Source organism: Cinclus cinclus, chromosome Z, assembly GCF_963662255.1.
Source record: "Cinclus cinclus chromosome Z, bCinCin1.1, whole genome shotgun sequence".
Classification (NCBI taxonomy): Eukaryota; Metazoa; Chordata; class Aves; order Passeriformes; family Cinclidae; genus Cinclus; species Cinclus cinclus.
The window spans coordinates 58,662,885-58,679,340 of record NC_085084.1 but is presented as its reverse complement, the minus strand read 5'-3'; the positions used below and the strand labels follow the sequence as shown (position 1 = coordinate 58,679,340).

General features: G+C 42.7%; 1 protein-coding gene across 1 annotated transcript in view; it reads left to right on the top strand.

Annotated features, from left to right (window-relative positions):
* DMRT1 (doublesex and mab-3 related transcription factor 1) overlaps positions 1 to 16,456 on the top strand; it is a 57,358-nt gene that overhangs the window by 12,003 nt on the left and 28,899 nt on the right. Inside the window, exon 3 of the mRNA XM_062513112.1 lies at positions 9,960 to 10,243. Within this exon, the coding sequence (XP_062369096.1) occupies positions 9,960 to 10,243 (284 nt within the window). The remainder of the gene's footprint in view (positions 1 to 9,959; positions 10,244 to 16,456) is intronic.

The following is a 16,456-nucleotide window of genomic DNA, read 5'->3' as shown; positions in this document are numbered from 1 at the left end:
TCCCAGCTTTTATACTGAGGATTGAAAATGGTCCTTGTTTCTCATGCTCTGAAGCACTGTCTTTATTGGTCCTGATCCTGTTAGCTGTCACACATGCTAATAACTTCAGATATGTAAATAATCCAGTTATCTCAGTTCAGTGTGGACAAGCATATGCTGAAGCATTCATATAGTACCTACCACCTTCACAGAGTTGAAGATTGTGAATGTATTTTCTATACCAAAGCCATTCTTTTTCTTTTTTAGTATGATGACGATAACTGTGCTATAATGACTAAAAGTGTAAGAAAAGAAAGAACAAGCATTACCCTGCAGCTCACATAAAAAATTTGACTGCTCTGCTGTAATCAGTGACAGAGATGTTGAAAGTTGAATTTGCTGCTGTAGATCTCTTATTGAAGGCCTGGAGCGTAAATTAATTGTGAAAATAAAATACTGTTTTCTGTAGGTTTTATTTCTATTGCCACATTAGGAGGATTGTTAAGTTGTATGCTAAATGTTTGCAGCATATAATTTTTATTAAGTGTACACTAAATGTGAACAAAATGTGCCTTCTCCAGTTGTACTGAAATCAGAGGTATTTCTGTTAGCTGGATCTGGACTGGGGCTCTGTGTGGGACTGAGAAACTTACTTTGCCAAGCTACAGTTTTCTGGATGAAATTGTTCTCTGCTTGTTTTTTTTCTTCGCACAAATCACATTATCTTTCAACAAATACAGATTTGTGTGAAGATTAAAATTAACCTAAAATCTTGAAAGGGTTTTTAAACTGTGTTAGAAACACACATGCAGAGTTAGCAATAATTTCACCCATTATGGAATAGTAACTTTGTATGTGGACGATAGGAAGAAATGCTCAATAATTACTTTCTGGTCCTTGCTTTGAAAAAAGACTGGTAGTATTATAGCTGTATATGGAGATGGTGACATTCCAGTTCCACAAGAGCTGAAATCAGCAGGACTGGACAACTCATGCGCAGTATTAGGAAGAAAACAGAAAAAAAAAAAACAGGTTGGCTGAGGATATGGGAAGTCTCCCTTACTGGAAAATACTCACTACTCAAGACACAATCCTGTACAATGTCTTGTAGGATGATCCTGCTTGACCAGGGTGGGTGGACCAGATGACCCACTACTGTCTCTTCCAACCTGACCCACTCTATAATTTCCAATGAGTCTTTCAACACTGAGCAAGTTCCTAAATCTTGAAGGAAAGAAGGTGTTATGCCAGTGTTTCAAGAAAAGTGAGTGTGGTAGGATAGGTGGCTGCAAATTTATCAGCCTGAGACCGCCTTTTTTGAAAATAGTGGAAACAATCCACAACAAAGTGAAATGCACAAGAAGAGGAGGGATGCAGTTGTTAAATGATGTTCACATGACATGAATTAACCAAAGTTTATGGGTAGGGATTCTGTCAAGTTGGTAATCTTTTATCATAACAAAAATCGTCTGGTAAAGTGGCATACTGATGCAGTTACAGATCCTGCAAGGCATTTGATTTTTGTATCCTCTGGCATCTTGATTAGGAACCTGAACTGACAGAAAAACAGTATTGTATGTGTTACATGGTTTTAAGGAGAATTATCCTATTCATTTGTAGGTCTGAATGGGCAATTTTAACACAGTAGTGTTTCTGTAGGCATCTCACAGGGACCTGCTCTTTGCTGTAATCATCCTGCTGGTATCTTGGAAGGAAATTTGGCATCATCATAGGCTGTGTTGGAAGGTGATGTAAAGGTACATGTACTGGCAAGCACTGCAGAAGACAGAAGTGCACTGCAGGGTGGCATTGGTTGCATGCAAGCAAAAGCCGTTTTAACCCCTACCAGAAGTGAAAAATGGAGAAGTCCATTCCAAAGAAACACTGTTGCTGCACAGGTGCTGCTGTCCTGGTGGGTGCTGTGCTGAATGTTAGTGGTTCCTAGTGAAAGAGAATGAGCAAAAACTGGCACAGTCCTAGCTAGGCAGGTATGTGGTTGGGGAAGCTGGTGAGGTGGTCATGGAACTAGTGCTAGTGGGACTCCTTCCCTGGGAGCATGGTACATACCAGAAAGTGGGCTCAAAATGAGTATTGGAAGAGAGGGCATCACTGAACCAAAACCAGTGGAAGGTTGGGACAGTGGAAAGGGATGAGGGAAGTACATCTGTTTCCCTGTTCATACTGTTCCCTGGGTTTCTCTTTGTAGCTAGTGGTGGGGATGTAGTGATGGTCTGGACCCACACACCTGGACTTGAACTTGGAAGCACTCAGGCAGATAAAGGAATGATTAAAAGACCAGAGAACATGTACTGGAGTGAAAGTCAGCAGTTTATTTCACACTTTGGTGATCCCCCTAGATAACCTTTATTTGATCTCCAGTATGATTGTTGTGATTGCTTATGTCTTTGCCAGACTATGCCGGCTCCAGTTAAAGTTTTCTGTGGTGTTTCATGGGGTAGATTTGGTGCTGTGAACAGCAGAAGCGTTGAGCATGCAAAGTTCGGTGAATTCACCATACGTCTCAAGAAGGCCTATAGGAAATAACCTTAGTTATGAGGTCTCAGCTTTCCCTGAAATGTGTTGTTCCCATTGCATAATGTTTCTCCTAGAGTGCCTCTTTGTGGCAACTTCTGTTCTTGTTAAAATCTGTTGTCCCACTTACAAGTGGTTTAGCCCTTCAGAAGTAGAACTAGGTAAATGCCATTTTTGCTCAAATACCACTCTGGAGTTACTCCTGGAGGGGAGAAGAAAGTAATATTGATTCCTTCCAGGTGAAATTGAGTTCTTCCAGTCAAGTAGCCCTTGAGAAGCATGCCGTGTGCCCACAGACATTGCTGCCGTTATGCCAGCTCCTCACCAAGAATGGCTGGCTGAACTCAGTGGTCCAGCAGCTGCTCCTAGCAAGGAATTTTTCATTACACCCCTCCATCCCTAGTTGTCAGACCCATTGCAGGAAAGCTGCTATGACTGGTTGTTTTGTCTTGCTGTGGTGGGAGGAGGTGAAAAGTGTGGTAGGAGTTGGCAGGTGATAAGGCATTGCCACGATAAGAGTTGGAATAGATTGGTCCTTGTACACTTCAGTTCCAGGGAAGAGGCCAGAGGCCTATAAGAGGCTCAGAATCATTAGACCACACACTTCGGAGTTTGTTTGTCTGTTTTAAATGTTTATTCCTGCTTTGAGAAGAATGATGAATATTTCTGGTTAGGGTTGGAGAAGTTCTGTGGTGTCAGTAAGGTGCTTTGGCTATGCTATATATTCCTAACTGGGAGACATAGCTGCTGTTAGCCCTTATGTCTGATATGGCTGGTAGATATTTTGATGTTTTTCCATCTCCATCTCTAACAGAGATGTTAGAGCACTTCGCTGTACCCAAGGCTGTCTGGAAAGGTAATCTGAACAAAAAGGAAAAAAACACCAGATTTCATGTTTGAGCTCAGCATGGGGCCATAACATTGGCAGTTGAAGGAGGGAGGAAGAGACATAGTTCTCTGGAAAGCTTTCTGGTCAGAACAATTGTGGGTGCTGCAGATACAGCTTTCCATAGGCGAGTGAGAGTAAAAGAGACCTGTACATCTCAGAAACTGGGTTCCAGGACAGGGTTACAAGCACAGTCTCCCCTCATGCTCTGCCTATGATTTCTGGCTCATCTTGCTTTGAGAGTGGTCTCTGCCTCCCCAGTGCCTGAGAGGCAGCACAGACTGAAGAGCCAGAGAACTGCAAACTGCAGAGAAACACAGGGAAGGGTTTTATCTTCACAGCAGTGCCTTGAGTAGCTGCCTCTTAGCATTTGAATTCAGGGTTGCTTTTAGGAGTCCAGGGTCTGGTGGTTCAGTCTTCTTTTAAGGGAGGAGGCTTTCACTGACTGTTCTGAAAGGCATGATTCTGCATGCCTTGTGCTACAGCAATTCATACTGTGCGCTTCTAGTCCAAATTAAATACCTGATCATTGATGTTTCCTTGTATTAGTCATGATGTTAAACAAGTATCTCAGATTTTCTGATTCCTGGGAAATTTCTTTATTTAACTATGCAATTCAAAAGTTCCAAAACCTCTTTCTTTGTACTACAATTTCCTGAGTTGTATTTTCTTCAATATGTCTTCGCAGATAGGGATGTGAGTTGAGAGTTTTATACATACAAGCACCTAAAAGAGAGATCTTAAGATAAAGCACCCTCTGGAGTATGTTGATAAATAGGGGACTAAGGGGAAGGCAAAAGTCAGGATAACAGGGCATTATCTCTCCTGTTTTCTCAAGTGCCCTGCTTCTCTGTCACCACCAATTCTAGTGCCCTTAGGAAAAAGAGGGGTATAGTACGTGTCCTTGTAGTGCCGTGAGGCATTGGGTGGAGCAGATAGTGCTGGGATGCTGATCACTGCCTGATCCTTTTCTGGAAGCTTAGAGAGTACTGAAGACAAGTCTTGGCACATTCACATCAGTATCCATTAAGGACAATCACTGTGAATGTCATATTGGACCAAATTTGTCTCTCAAAATTATACTGCATTAACCAAAGCTAAGAATGGGGAGTAGGGTGGTTTGTGTTCTGCATATGAAGGAGCAGTAAATGGACTTCTGTGTGCAAGAGCAGAGGTCAGCAGGTTACAAAGCTGAAAAAAAAAAAAAAGGATTAAATAGACTCTGGAGGAAGAGGAAAAAGAGAAAAGGCAGCAGTGGAGGGAGAGGAGAGCATCTGGGATTTTTTCCAGAGCTTGACGTTCTGGTTTAGCTGCTTGTTGCTGTCAGGCTCCTTAAATTCCCAGTGAGAGACTCCAGACTTTTCCCATTCCCTTCCGTTACTGAAGGGACTTCCTTTCCTTTTCTTTCTTTATCTAAAGCAGGTAGTGGGCGTAGGGAAGGTGTTCATGTGTAATATTTTGTACCATATCACTATGCAAGGTACAAATAATAAATCACAGGCTACATGCTTAGACAATTTGCTGCCAGCTTTTGTATATGATGTGACAAGTGCTCAAAAGGTCAAAAAAGCTTCCTTAAGAAATTTGATAAGATAATGCAGTGAGCTGTAACATCATGAAGTCCTGGGGGCCATAGACCAGAATAGAAGAAATAATTATGCATGGTAATGGGTAATTACAGATAATGGCCTTTTTTGGGGGTGGCAGAAAATTACACAACCCCACAGCCTTGCCTGAAATGAACATTGTCTAGCACATTAACTTTATATCAAGCTTTAAGTTCAGTGCTGGAACCAAAGATATTCCACAACTTCTAATGGGAAGAGAGCGGAACTACTCCTCTCAAAGACAGAACAAGTGTGTGGATTTTGTTCATTGGGAGGCAGTGTTTTTCAGCAGAAAGTAATAGTGCCAGCTTTCTTTGACATCTGAAATAGCTCTGTCATGATTCTCTGGTGGGAGAAACACATTGTACCAGAGTTTCTGATTATGATGTTAGGGAGTGATTTCACACTGGCCTTGTTCAAGGCTACTGTCCATCCTCAAAGCCAGATACGAATTGAACTAAACTGACGACGCATTGCAAGACTTAATATTGCTAAACCAGCTTATAGGAGCATGTCAATGCTTTATGTACTGAGCAAGGAGAAATTGTCAGGTACAGATATGAGATTCTTTTAAGGTATGAAGGCAGGTGTTTCCTGACTCGGTAATTTTGTGTGTGTGTTTAAATGGTATAGCTGTCCCTGCTGCAGAAGCTGGGTTACAGGAAGTATTAAAACTAGTGGAAACAGTCACTCTGAGTTGAAAACTACAGGAAACGTAAACTTGGCATGAGCTGAGCTTTGCTTACTGGGCAGTGCTTACCTGCTCCTTGAGTCACAGTGTTACTTGAGTAGTCACAGTTCTGTATTTTCAACAGCAGAGCTGTGTATGTGCAGAGTCTCTGTAGGCATAGAAAAAAATAAAAACTGCTAACCATTGGTTTATATAAAAACACATGCCAATAAATGGGGGCAGTGAAATTCTCTTTAATTGCCACAATGCATATACAGTTCCCTTTTCTGAAATGTACAATCAGATGGAGACTAATTTGGTCTAAAGCCACGTGACTAAACTGAACCATGCTACAGCATGCTCCCTGACACTGAAATGTGGTTCTGCTATCCTGATTTATAGAGCAGTTACTGGTGTATGTCTGTCAGAAATAAGATGACTAATAATCTCCCCCGGATTTCTGTGTGGTCCAGTAACCATTCCCAGTAGGTAGCTTGGTGCTACCACCCTGTTTTACATGCTAAGAAAGTCTAATAGTATGGACTCTGTGTCATTTGACCTCATATCAGAGGCTTACCCAGACATGCTTACATCACCCTTGTCAGCGTATAATAAGATGCAAAACTGGCCCTTAACAGTACCAGTAGGAATAGAAAATACTCTATGCTTTTATGCAGCCTTCAAATTTCAGTGTTTGTACATCTTAGTATATATCCTTAAAAACACATTTGCATCTATGAGAAGGAGATGGTGATGAAAATTCCTGTAAATTACCTGGCCTTTCTCCTCCCAGATGATCTATATACTGGCCTTTGCATTGATTTTGCCATGCATATCCGCAATTTGTGTAAATCGCCATAGCTTTATTGAAGTAAATGGTCTGAGACTGGTTTACATTAGCTAAGGATTGTGGACCAGTGTTTTTCACCGTGCTCTGCTAAGCGAAGGCAGGAGCCCATCATAGGTTACTGAATGTAAAAGACATATATGTGTAACTGACCCCTAGTACTCACCTTCTTTAAAAGAAAATACCAGCCACCCTGAAATGAATTACTGGTTAACTACTATTAATATGCCATAGAGCTGGAGAGTTGTCTACAACACTGAAAGATCAATACCAGTATTTATTGTGCATCATATTGATCTTCTATGAAAGAGTGGGCCATATTTTATTTACACTGTGTACATAGTGCAAAAAAAGTAGCATCAGTTCTCTACAGGAATTAGTAAAGACATAGAAAAGAGCTTAGAGATCCAAGGGCACAGTTTGTGGTACTGAGAGGTACACAAAAGGTACTGTTGTCTTTGCTGCGAGAGTGTTCCTCACAGATGGAGCCAAATGATGGTAGCCCAAACCACAGATAGGAGATGGAAAGAGAAAAGAAGGATCAAAAAAGCATTTATTTTTTTTTTGTCCTTAATGCAGCAGAATACTGCCACTTCTGCTCTTCAGGAGGAAGCTGTAGCACTAGCAGCCACTAGAATGTCACAGAAGCATCAGGAATATCAGGAATGCTTGTGTGAACCTCTTACTTTCTCCCTTTCTTCCTTTTAGCTGCTGGCACCTGAGGTGGCTGATCTCTCCTGTGTATTAGAGAATCAGAATCACAGAATCATTTAGACGGGAAAAGACTTGTTAAGATTGTTGAATCCAGCCTTTGACTCATCACTACCTTGTCAGCTTGACCCTAGCACTAAGTGTCACATCCAGTCATTCTCTGAAACTCTCCAGAAATGGTGATTGTACCACTTCCCTGGGCATCCCATTCCAGTGCTTAACAACCCTGTCTGTAACAATCTTTCTGATGTCCAGACTGAACCTTCACTGGCACAGCTTGAGACTGTCTCCTGTCATTCTGCCACTTCGTACCTGGGAAAAGAGTCCAAGCCCCACCTGGCTGCACCCTAATTTCAGGCTCATGTTCAGCTGCTGTCCCCAGCACCCCCAGGTCCTTTTCCTGTGGGCAGCTTTGCAGCCACTCTGCCCCAGCCTGTGGCACTGCCTGGGGCTGTTGTGACCCAAGGGCAGGACCCAGCACTGGGGTTTGTTGAACCTCACACCACTGGCCCTGGCCATGATCCAGCCTGTCCAGATCCCTCTGCAGAGACTTCCTACCCTCCAGCACATCAACACTCCCATCTGACTTAGTGTTGTCTGTGAATTGACTGAGGATAATCTTGATCCCCTCACCCAGATCATGTAGGTGTAAAAAGACCTCATCTTCCTGGTGCTGATATTTTTAATGGGGAGTAGTAGCCCTTCTAATGACGCACGGTAAATCAAAAGACACTGCAGAGATTTCAGAAGAAATCGTTTTGTGCAGCATAATATAGCCTTGTGAGGAGTTCAGCAGGTGACTGCCTTGCATGTCTCTGTCATGTGAAATCTGTAACCCAGCAAGGAATGTGTTGGAGGATTTTGCTTTTGGCTTCTATTTTGCAACATTTAAAGCAGAGCAATTGGAATGCAGCTTTATTTGAGAGGTAAATTTAGGGAGGGTAGGCAAGACTGTGCTGTGTCTGTGGTCTAAGTTCTGATTTTATCAGACGCAGACAAAAGGATCTAAGAGTCTTGCCCAGAAGCAGAATAAGAACAACTGAAAAAAAAATAAAAATGCAGAAATTGTGAGAAGTCTTCTGTGGCATTGCTGGCGCTTCTGTTTTGTGTGCAGATTTGAGGAATGCTCCAGATAAACAAGGCCAGCTGACATGGTTCTGCAGAAAAATCAGGTGCAGGAGGCATAAAACAGTCTTTGCTAATGAATAGTTCATTTATGTCAACAAAATGTCCACAAGAGTTGAATGAGAACACTATGTAATTTAGTCACCTGGAAGGAGATAATCCATGATTGCAGAAAGCTTTCATTATAGCTGAAGGAGTGAAGCAGAATTGCATTGTAAATGGCAGTAATTGGTGAAGGTGGTGATTGGATCTAGTATGCAGCTGATGCATAGTACCATGGACGTTATGACTCTGAGAAGCTGGTATGCCACCATATTCCTTCCACGGGTAAGTAACCAAGGTACAGGTACACCAAGAGAAAGATCCAGAACAGACTGGGCCTGCCTGAAATGTCTGTTAGGTCTGTTACTTCCTATGTGCCTGTTGCACGTGTTGCTTCATATCCATACCAATAGCTCTTGGGAGCTCATCCACATGCTTTAAGCCACATTTTTCTCTTCTCCATCAAACAGCTGGACAGCATCGTGGGGAGAAGAGGAGCTCCTTAGAGAGAACTGATACAAGGCAGGGTCACAAACATGCAAACTAGAGTCAGAGTTGCAGATATGGAGGGATTTGGATGTTTGCTTTTTTTCTGTTGTAAATGTATTATAAGATTGTGGCAGTTTTTTGTTGTGTCTGGTTTGGCAGTGTAACTGATGCCATGTATGAGAGAGAGCTTGGGTATGCAATAGTGCCAACAAGCACCTTATATTTTTCATGCTTGCAAATATTGCAAGGTGCTGGTTGACAGTGGAGTGGGGAAATCATAGCTTCTCATAGTCTGAGAAGTATCCCCATCTTAAGGAATGACAGGGAGGCTGACCTTGCCTGTGGGGAGAGCAGTCAGCTAACCCCTGGTCTGGAGGCACTCCAGAGTGCATGCAGCAAGTAACTACCAGTACCTTTCTCTTCCTCCTCTTTTTCTAGTGGTGGGAGGATCTTGTTCTGCTCTGTGATTTTGTAAGTACAGGAGCTAAATTCGGGTATGAAGGCTCTGCAAGGATTGAGGATCTTACTGCTCAACAGGTAGTGTGTGAATTTCTGGGACACCTTGGCTATTCCTGTGGTGCTTTCCCCACTGCAGCTTCTCTTGCCTTGAGGCTGTTGCCCCAAGGGCTGAACATGCTAGAGGGCATGTTCAAGAAGTGTTCTCTCACCTTCCAGACAGTGGCTGGAAGGAGTCCATCTGTAGCTCCATCCTTTCTTTTTCTAGAGCTTTAGAAGAGACACACTGTTACAGGTTAAAAAGTAGTAGGGGTCTGCAAAACTAGGTGATGTAAGTCATTATTCCTGTCAATTTATACTGATTGAGGATTCAGAGCATTGTCTTTACCTGTAGTTGGTTTTGTCTGGTGTTTTGCAGTCTGTGGTGTGTGTAGGTGGCAGTCTTAGACTCTTGAGTGGTTGTTGGTGGAAACTGGTGTTTCCACCAAACACTCAGTATTTAGCTTTCATCTTCTGCCTCTTCTTATTTACCACTCTTTGTCCAGCCTTTGGGAGGAGTAGTAGCTCATTAGAAGGTGAAAGATGATGTTTTTTGTTTTTTTTTTTCTTTTTCAGAGGGACGGATGCTCATTCAGGACATCCCTTCCATTCCCAGCAGAGGGCACTTGGAGAGCACGTCTGAGTTGGTTGTGGACTCCGCCTACTACAGCAGTTTTTACCAGCCGTCCCTGTATCCTTGTTATAACAACCTGTACAACTACTCACAGTACCAGATGGCAGTGGCCAGTGAGCCTTCCTCAAGTGAGACAGGGGGTACAATTGTCGGGTCGGCCATGAAGAACAGCCTTCGAAGTCTCCCAGCAACATACATGCCGAGCCAGTCAGGAAAACAGTGGCAGGTATGATCTACTCTTTGCTGGTTTCGTGGCAGTGCAAAACCAGAATCATATCCTAGGGTGGCATTAGGGCCCATTTTAAGAAAGTTAGACAAAATGGGTGGTTGCAGTGCATTATAACAAAAGTAATTACATAGCTGGACGGGGATGATGGTATGGATAAATTGCCACGTGCGCAAAAGGCACTAACTTGATTTTCTCTTCTGTGTCATTTGACAGTAGAATATGAATTGTGTTCCAGAAAAAAGAGTCCAACTCAATTGCCCAAAATAACATCCTCAGAATCTCAGGAGTAACTTCTGGGAGGCTTTGCTCTTCAAAAACATGGGGTTCTTTTCCATATTTCACATCTGAGGCACTGAGATGACCCAGGAGACCATGCTGTTGTGCAGTGGTTTAGTTGCAGTCAGTTGAATGTGACATGGCATGTTGCTAGTTGTGTGTTCTAGCAATGGCAGCTCCAGAGCTTGTGATTTTGACTTGCGTAGTTCAGGTTACAGGCAGTACCTGGGAGGTTCAAATCAGAGCTCTGTGTACTTTGTTAGGATATAAAGCGAATCAAGCCCTCTCACTCTAGGGCTTGATAATCATAGCCTTCAACCGGTCAGAAACTGGAAAAAGGGGAAATCTGCCAGTGTGGGGGATTCTTTGCAAAGTGGAAACATTTCAGTGACTCTGTGACTGTTTGGTTTTGGACTGCAGAAATGCTTTTTCTGTCTGAGACAGAACTGATAAGGCTGTACCCTTTGAATCTCTGTATGCCTGTGTCCTTTGTGTAAGGACAGGAGAGGGCAGACCTCTTCTGTAGAGCATCAAGACAGGGCAGACTGCTTCTGCAAAGGCTGTGTTGTGAAACCACTCAACAATGAAATGTCCACCAAAACCTCCTTGTGTAAGTGAGCAGGTAGGTCAACCTGTTTGCTGACAGAGAGTTTCTCTAGCTGGGTCTCTCTGGCACAGGGTCCAGCCCCAAAAAGGCATTTTAATTTTTGATACTGAGACGCTGAAACTAACACTAGGGTGATTACAATTACTGTAATTACAATTTACCACTATTCCATGTCCCTTTTTCTGCCATGAGTACAGCTGTATGTGATAAAGAGCTATCTCTCTTCCTTCTGCGGTGTTAGGCCACACCATGAGAACTTTCTTCTCTCAGTGTGTTGATACATGAAGGTATACCTTTCCAGCTGATGGCATCCTCACCAGTTGATCAATTCAATCACCAGGCCAAGGGGAAAATTAGTGAAGGCAAGTTACAGGATTTTTTGCATGGTAATGGGGTGACGTGCCAAGTACTTTTTCAGTTCTTTCATTTTGGTTGGTTGGGTTAGCCTGGTGTAGCAGAGTATTGGAAATAGGTTACTTCTCAGACATCTGCAGTACTTAGCTTGCTGATACATGGAGACACCATCACAACACAAGTGAAGGGTGGCAACATTTGCCTTGTGAAAATAATGTTCTTGCAGGCTGCTGGTCCTACACTTCGCCTAGCACAGAGTGAGGAAGAGCTGCATATATTAAAACACGTTAAACCTTGGAATGAAGATGTGGTGTCCTCATGATTCTGTTGTCATGTACTGTAATTGATATAAAAAGTCTTGACTTAGAGAGTCTGTCTCACTTGTGAGATTGCCTGTTGCTTGTGAAACTTCTGACACCCCTTAAAGAACTAAAAAAAACTGAGTGGTTTCCAAAATTCTTCTCTTCAGGCCCTGCAGAAACTAACTTCTGCTAAAGTGCCATTCAAATTAGTGAGATCTTGAAGAGGCAAGTAAGGAAAAAAATGACATGGTTGTTGTCAAAAAGGACAGATCTCCTTCCACCAGCAGGCTCAAAGTTGTCTCTTGTGGGATATATCCCATGATTCCATTCACCTTCTTGTGAATTTAATTATCTAAGACATCTAAGATTTTAATTTCTTCATAGCTGACCTTTTGGGGATCCCTCAGTGCCGTTTCGGTTAGAGAGAAGCAGAGAGAATAAAGGTGCTGCTTTTTGCCTGCAGAATTGATGTCTTTCCAGCTTCTGAATGTCCTAAAACCAGAGTCCACTTCTCTGTGGTAAGGCAGGGGTGTAGTTCAAGGTCAGTGTTACATAACCTATAAGCTGTTAGCTGTTTCTCAGACTGATCTGCAAGTAGGATTGTTACTGCTGGAAGAGTTCTGAGTCATAGGGTTTTTGCATACTCTTACAACAACATAATATTGCACAAATAATCATAAAAAGTTGTAATGAGAGGCTAGAAAATGTTTGATGGCAGTGGGTGCAGTGATGCCGAGATTGTAAAACCCTGTGTGGCACTGAAGATGGTTTGTTGTAAGGCGAACAAGGTCTCAGTTGTTGGACATGGTTATACATCAGTTCTGTGCCTGTGGGTTACCAGCAAGGGAGGAGCACAGAAACAGTGATAAATGGAGGATGAATAACTAATGAGCTTTTCTGTCAAGCACAGTAAGGAATTAAAGGAGAATTTCATTCAAAGCATGATCCTCAAACAGGAATCACACCTTACTTTCACCTTCAGGAGGTTTTGCTGGCAAGTCTGTGCATGCTTATTCTCCTTAGAGGAAACACATAGCTGTTACCTACACAGGGACTTCTGCTGGGTTGCGTGTCCTGAATTAATTTATTTTTTACATGTATAGGCTTTCTTAAACCAGAATCCAGTAGGAATGCATCTTCTTATCTGACTTGTATTGCTGTAAGTGTTTTGAGCAAAGTTTTTGATCTTTGTTTCTTTGCCAGAATCATAGCTGGGCAGTGACTGCTGTAACCAAATTAGGGTAGCTTGCTAAGGTGTGAGCTCACAGGAGGGTTTCTTTGATAGTAGAAGTTGCCAGTGTGCTCACTGGAAGGTATGCTGGTTTAAGCTGGGTAAACAAGACACCTGGTTTTTCCAGGCTCACTTGGTGAAGACTCACAGATCCTAGATTAACTTCAACCACACAGGGAGAATTGCATATTTAACTTCTGGACACAGACAAGGCCTTGAGCAGCCCAGCTGTCTGCTGTTTCAGAATTTAGGGAGCAAGAGAGAATAGCCAGGGAGGAAACATGTGAGTGTGTGTGGGATGAGATGAGGATTAATGCATCATTGAGCATTGGCAAATAAACTGAATCACTGAATCTTTAATGTAGATTAATGTCAGATTTCATTAGTCTTTGTTCTTTGTGGAGGCTGGCATGCTTGAATGGATTCATAAAGGTGCAAATATCGTATGTATTTCTCTGTAGGTTTTCCTCATCTATATACAGTCGCACCAGAAGCTGTATCCACTGTGATTTGATAAGTGTAATGAAGATTATTGTTTTGGTTGAGACTCCTTTGGTCATTCATATTCTGCTGCTCTTTCCAGCTCTAAGACAGATAATCAGATAAGTCTGGTGTTGGACCTGAGGAAGAGACAAGCCTAGGTTGGTAGGAAATGTAGCAGATTTGATGGTTAATGTACCTCTTCTTTCACTCCAGTCCTGTGTGAGCATCTGGAGTCTCCCTTGAAGCTCTTGTAATTGCACATTACAACAGGAATTTTTGTGCATTTCATCCAATTAACAGTAAAATCAGTTTGCCAACATAAGTACTGCAAGTCAGGGTGGGTTGGTGTACTTAAAAGCTGATGGTTCTGAAACTGCTCTCACTTCAGTAGGAGAATATGGGATGTGATTGCAGCCTTTTCTATCACAGCAAAAGTAAAACCTTGATGGACACATCTGCATCTAATTAGACTTGATTTTCTAAGTTCACAAATTACTGGCATGTGATCCACAGCACAAGTCTAATCTGGACTCACTGTGAATCAACATCATCCCCAAAAAAATGTTAGAACTTCTGGTCCATACAGCTAAAGCATTTAAAATAGGTGATATGCATTGGTCCCTGCACCTGGGGACCAGTGGCTGCTTTTTCTTTGTTATTCTAGTAATCCCAGAGATCCTGCTCCTGGGAAAGGTTAAAGGTGATGTAGAGGTTTTGGACACATTGCAGAGTTTCCCTTCCCTTCCCTTCCCTTCCCTTCCCTTCCCTTCCCTTCCCTTCCCTTCCCTTCCCTTCCCTTCCCTTCCCTTCCCTTCCCTTCCCTTCCCTTCCCTTCCCTTCCCTTCCCTTCCCTTCCCACACCTTCCCACACCTTCCCACACCTTCCCACACCTTCCCACACCTTCCCACACCTTCCCACACCTTCCCACACCTTCCCACACCTTCCCTTCCCACACCTTCCCACACCTTCCCTTTCCACAACTTCCCTTCCCTTCCCTTCCCACACCTTCCCTTCCCACACCTTCCTTCACTTTCAGAACCTCAACTTTTTTGTTCTTTCCTTACACAAATTTAGAGCAAAAGTACTTGTGAGAAGCTGGGAAATTTTGACTTACTTCTAATGTGAGATTTGCACTTGCCATCTGGAAACTAAACATGTAGTACTGCTGATGTAGGAAACTGTTTTTAAGGATTCCTTAGAAGTACCCAATTTGGAAAAATTCTCTTTTACTAAGTCCAGAAGAATGGCTGTGATAGGACAGCTAGGCGTTTGAAGAATAGCCACTTGCTAGTAAAAAAAGATGTCTCTTTTCAACCTCTGCCACCTGCTTCTGCTTTCTGGCCTGGTTTTTCCTCCAAAAAGCCTATCTCTCTTATAGAAATTGCACTCCTGCTTTCCAAAAGTCAGTGTAGAATGTGTGCATGTGTGTGTAAATATAAACACATTGTGCAAGTCACCCAAGACAGTCCCAATTTTATGTGTAAGTAGTGAATTATATACTGTATTCATAACATACCCTTCACACTACAGATTTATGCTAAAAGTATCCTAATGTTTCTGACAGCTCATGTGTGACATGAATGCAATCCATATTTCTTGGAGGAGCTAATCTAAGTGGTTTATTTTCCAATACTGCTGATAGGGCTATATCTCTAGGTGTCACTGCAGTTGAGATTCTGATGGTAACATATTGTTTATGGGTCACTGCCTTTGTCTAAAAGAATAGGTTGGAACAGAATAGCAAAGGTTAATTAAGTTTGTCTATCAAGGAGGGACAGATATAGATGTGTCTTGTATTTTCTGTGCTAGAATCAAAGTAAGTCAAGGCAGGGGTATCATAGACTCATTTTTTCCTTAGGGTGGAAAACATGCTTATCTGGCTTTAGGAATAAAACACCTAGGACAGTATGAGTGCAGCAGTAGTTGTGAAGGGTCAGAACAAGAGGAGTAACATTGCAAAGTGGGAGAGTAGCAGCAGACCTGGTTTATATCTGCAGAAACTGAGGCAGGGAAGTGTTAAATAACTTGCCACAGTCACACAGCTCACAGGTGACAGAGGGGAGATTACTGATGCCTGAATTTCCATTTCATTGCCCAGTGGCTGCCTTCTTGCCCCTGCCAGAAACCAACTTGTGAATTTTGTTGTTTGCAAGCAATGAATGATACAAATGCAATTTTATGACCACAAGAATTGACTTTAAGATCAAGACAGAAGGATGGGGCTGTGTTAAACTTTTAAGTTGCTCTGATGTTTCCATGATTACTGAGTTTGGTAGGTTTGTTGCTGAGTCATGGGTGAAGTTAAAGGATGCAAATTCTGGGTGAAGTGATTCAGCCAAGATCATGTGGCACACCAGTGGCAGAGCTGAAGGATTGCACTTTGGTCTCCTGTGTTGCTTTGAAATTTTTGCAGCCCTTGTCACCCAGGAGTAGCATCCATGACCTCCTCCTGTTTTTCTTGGAAACAAGCCCCATAGTCGGGACCAACTGCAAAGTGTGAAGATAACTGCTAAAATAACACCGGTGTGCTCACAAGAGATTGTGTCTGGCAGCTTCTGCAAATAACAGAATTACACAGGTGATGTTTTGCCTAAATAAATAACTGGGAAGGACAGGACCATTTTTTAATCTCTGAGGCTAAGACAGGTGAGTCACCACTTGGTGCCTGCTTTGACACCTTCCTGGTTTTGATCTAGCCACCTTCTCTCCTCAGCTCTTCCCCTGTGAAGAAGAAATGTAGAGGTTATGCAGATGTTGCCAGAAGCTTGGGAAGAGGAACTGGGCTTGACATGCTCTTCCACCAGCTGTTGAGAAAGGTTTTTAACAGGAATGGTCTGATGCAAGAGCTTTTTCCTCATGTTTTCCCTGGATTTTGTTGCATATGCTGTCACTCTTGGACATAGCTGGAGGGCATCACTGACCATTGGTCAGTGATAAGCAAGTCCTGTTTCCAGCT